General features: G+C 44.1%; 1 protein-coding gene across 1 annotated transcript in view; it reads right to left on the bottom strand.

Moving 5' to 3' along the window:
• Positions 1–1,177: 1,177 nt before the first annotated feature.
• The window catches only part of UMODL1 (uromodulin-like 1), a 100,955-nt gene continuing 99,951 nt past the window's right edge, over positions 1,178–2,181 (bottom strand). The window contains exon 22 of the mRNA XM_006894044.1: positions 1,178–1,359. Coding sequence (XP_006894106.1) covers positions 1,178–1,359 — 182 coding nt within the window. The remainder of the gene's footprint in view (positions 1,360–2,181) is intronic.

The raw sequence follows: 2,181 nt of genomic DNA, 5'->3' as shown, positions 1-2,181 counted from the left end.
ATAGATGGCACTGGTCCATGAAAAGAATTCAAGAGTTCTTTGACAGTAAAGTGTCTTCATACACAAAAGCAAGGCTTTTTAAAAGGCTTTTTAAAAAACTACATTTCTAATGCATCACAATCTCAGTGAAAGGGCTGCTTTGCCCTAATGCTTTTGAGGTTGGAGCACTAGACCAACTTTCAGAATGTCCATATCAATACCTCTCATTACAGTTCCTAGAGAAACATTTAGGGGCCCAGTCCATAAGGAGTTTCTCTGCTAACCGAAAAGCAGCATTTCTCTAGTGGTTCAAATCCATGAGCAGAGTTGAGGGAGAAAGATAGGCAATCTTCTCCTGTGTAGTTTACTAGCCCCAGGAACCTGCTGGAGGGTCAGTGATAAGTCAGTTCTGACCTGACAGCAGAGTTTAAAAAGAGCAGTTTCTTACTGGACCCTCACAAAACCATTCTGCGAAGTGGGTGTTACTATTACCACTCCCCTTTTCCCCCTCTCTTTTTTATTTTATATTTGTTTGCTTACAAAGTTTGTAAACATTGTGTTTCACACTATTCTTCATTTATATTGCTTCATACAATCATTTTCATGCATTATGTTCTATAAAATTCATCACCATTGGACCTTGCATGTCATTTTCATCTGGATCCTTCCCATTTCCTTCACTCCCTCCCTCCGCCCATCAAACTGTGCAACCCTGTGGTTTTGCCCCTCTTCATCCTCACCCCTCCACTCCCACCCCTTCCCACCTTGGATTCTCATATATGTTTTACTCGTTATCCTTCTAATTTTACAATAATTGTCCTATGCCGTATTTGTCCTTTTAATACTGAGTTAGTTCACCCAGAACTCCAGCACTCCTTTTTATGAATAAGGAGACTGAGGTACCAACAAGTTCAAGACCTTGGTCAAGATTACCTAACATGGGGATGGTGGAGTTGGAACTTGGAGCCCAAGAAGCTCCTCCTTCAACTGCATTGTTTCTGGTCCTGTGTGACCATGGTTGTATAAACTGATAAAACTCTATCACTCATCACTAATCAATCATTTCTCACTCTCTAACTGCCTCTGGCTGATTTTCTCAGGAGGGCTACCCCAGTGACACACACAAATCTTCTCCTGCAGAAGCTTGCTGGGACAAGCTCCACATCCATTTCATTCCTTACCCTCCACCAGGGAGCTCTCATTCGTAAAACACTTGGTAGCTGAAGTTGTCAGATTGGACTTTGAAGTTGTATCTTCCAGTCATCCTCTGGTAGCGTGTGATCAGGATGGCAGCTATGCCTGTCACCAAGGCAAAGGCGGCCACCACAATGAGGACCACGTAGACCACACCCAGGCTAGACTGTCCACCCGCAGAGTGATCTATGGGATGTAAAAGGTACAAGGTGAGATGCTTGGCTAAACTAAGAGGAAATCTCCACTAGACTAGACTCAATTGGAGTTCCTGCAAAGGGAAATTAGGGTGAGGATTAAGAAGGATGCCTGGAACAGGGTCCCGAAAAGAGCAAACTCGATATGGTGTTAGCAATTTTTTAATATTGTTATTTCCATCTTTACGAAATGATCTGAAGTGCCCAGGTAGTGAGGGTCCCTTGAGTGAGCTAGCAGAGATGGTGAGGCAACTACCTAAAGCCCAGGAGTGTGCTTCACAAGCCAGTGCTGCCTGCCCCAGGGATCTTAGCACAAGTGCTGACCAAGAATATGAGGCCAGTGTGAGAGAACGGGTCCTTCCCATAAGAGAAAAAGAGTTTGGCCAGATTCCTGGCATGAAAACACAAGCTGAGCACATATCCTCCACCACGGGAGGCTGATTTTGAACCCTCCTCCAAACATGTACAAGGTATACAAGATAAAGACTTTCCATCTTCTCGTCTAAGGAGCAGGAACAATCTGGTTGCACTACTTCCAAGACAGATTTGTTTGGTTTCCAGAGTTTCCCCATATCCTGATCAACACGCAGTCCCATCCATACACAGAAACCACTCTCCAAATTTTTCATTCAGGAAAGTGTAGAGAGGCAAGGAGGGTCATTATATTGTTATTGTTGTTATGTGCCATCGAGACACCTGTGACTCATAGTGTGACCCTATGTACAATAACTCTGAACCTTGGCCTATACTGAGCTCATCTCACTGCTTCCAATGCACCTACCCCCATTACGACAGTCACTGTGTCAATCCATCT

The sequence above is a fragment of the Elephantulus edwardii genome, unplaced genomic scaffold, assembly GCF_000299155.1.
Source record: "Elephantulus edwardii isolate Elephantulus edwardi_28Jun2011 unplaced genomic scaffold, EleEdw1.0 scaffold00133, whole genome shotgun sequence".
In the NCBI taxonomy this organism is placed as follows: domain Eukaryota; kingdom Metazoa; phylum Chordata; class Mammalia; order Macroscelidea; family Macroscelididae; genus Elephantulus; species Elephantulus edwardii.
The sequence above is the reverse complement of the archived record's forward strand: the minus strand, read 5'-3'. Positions and strand labels throughout refer to the sequence as shown.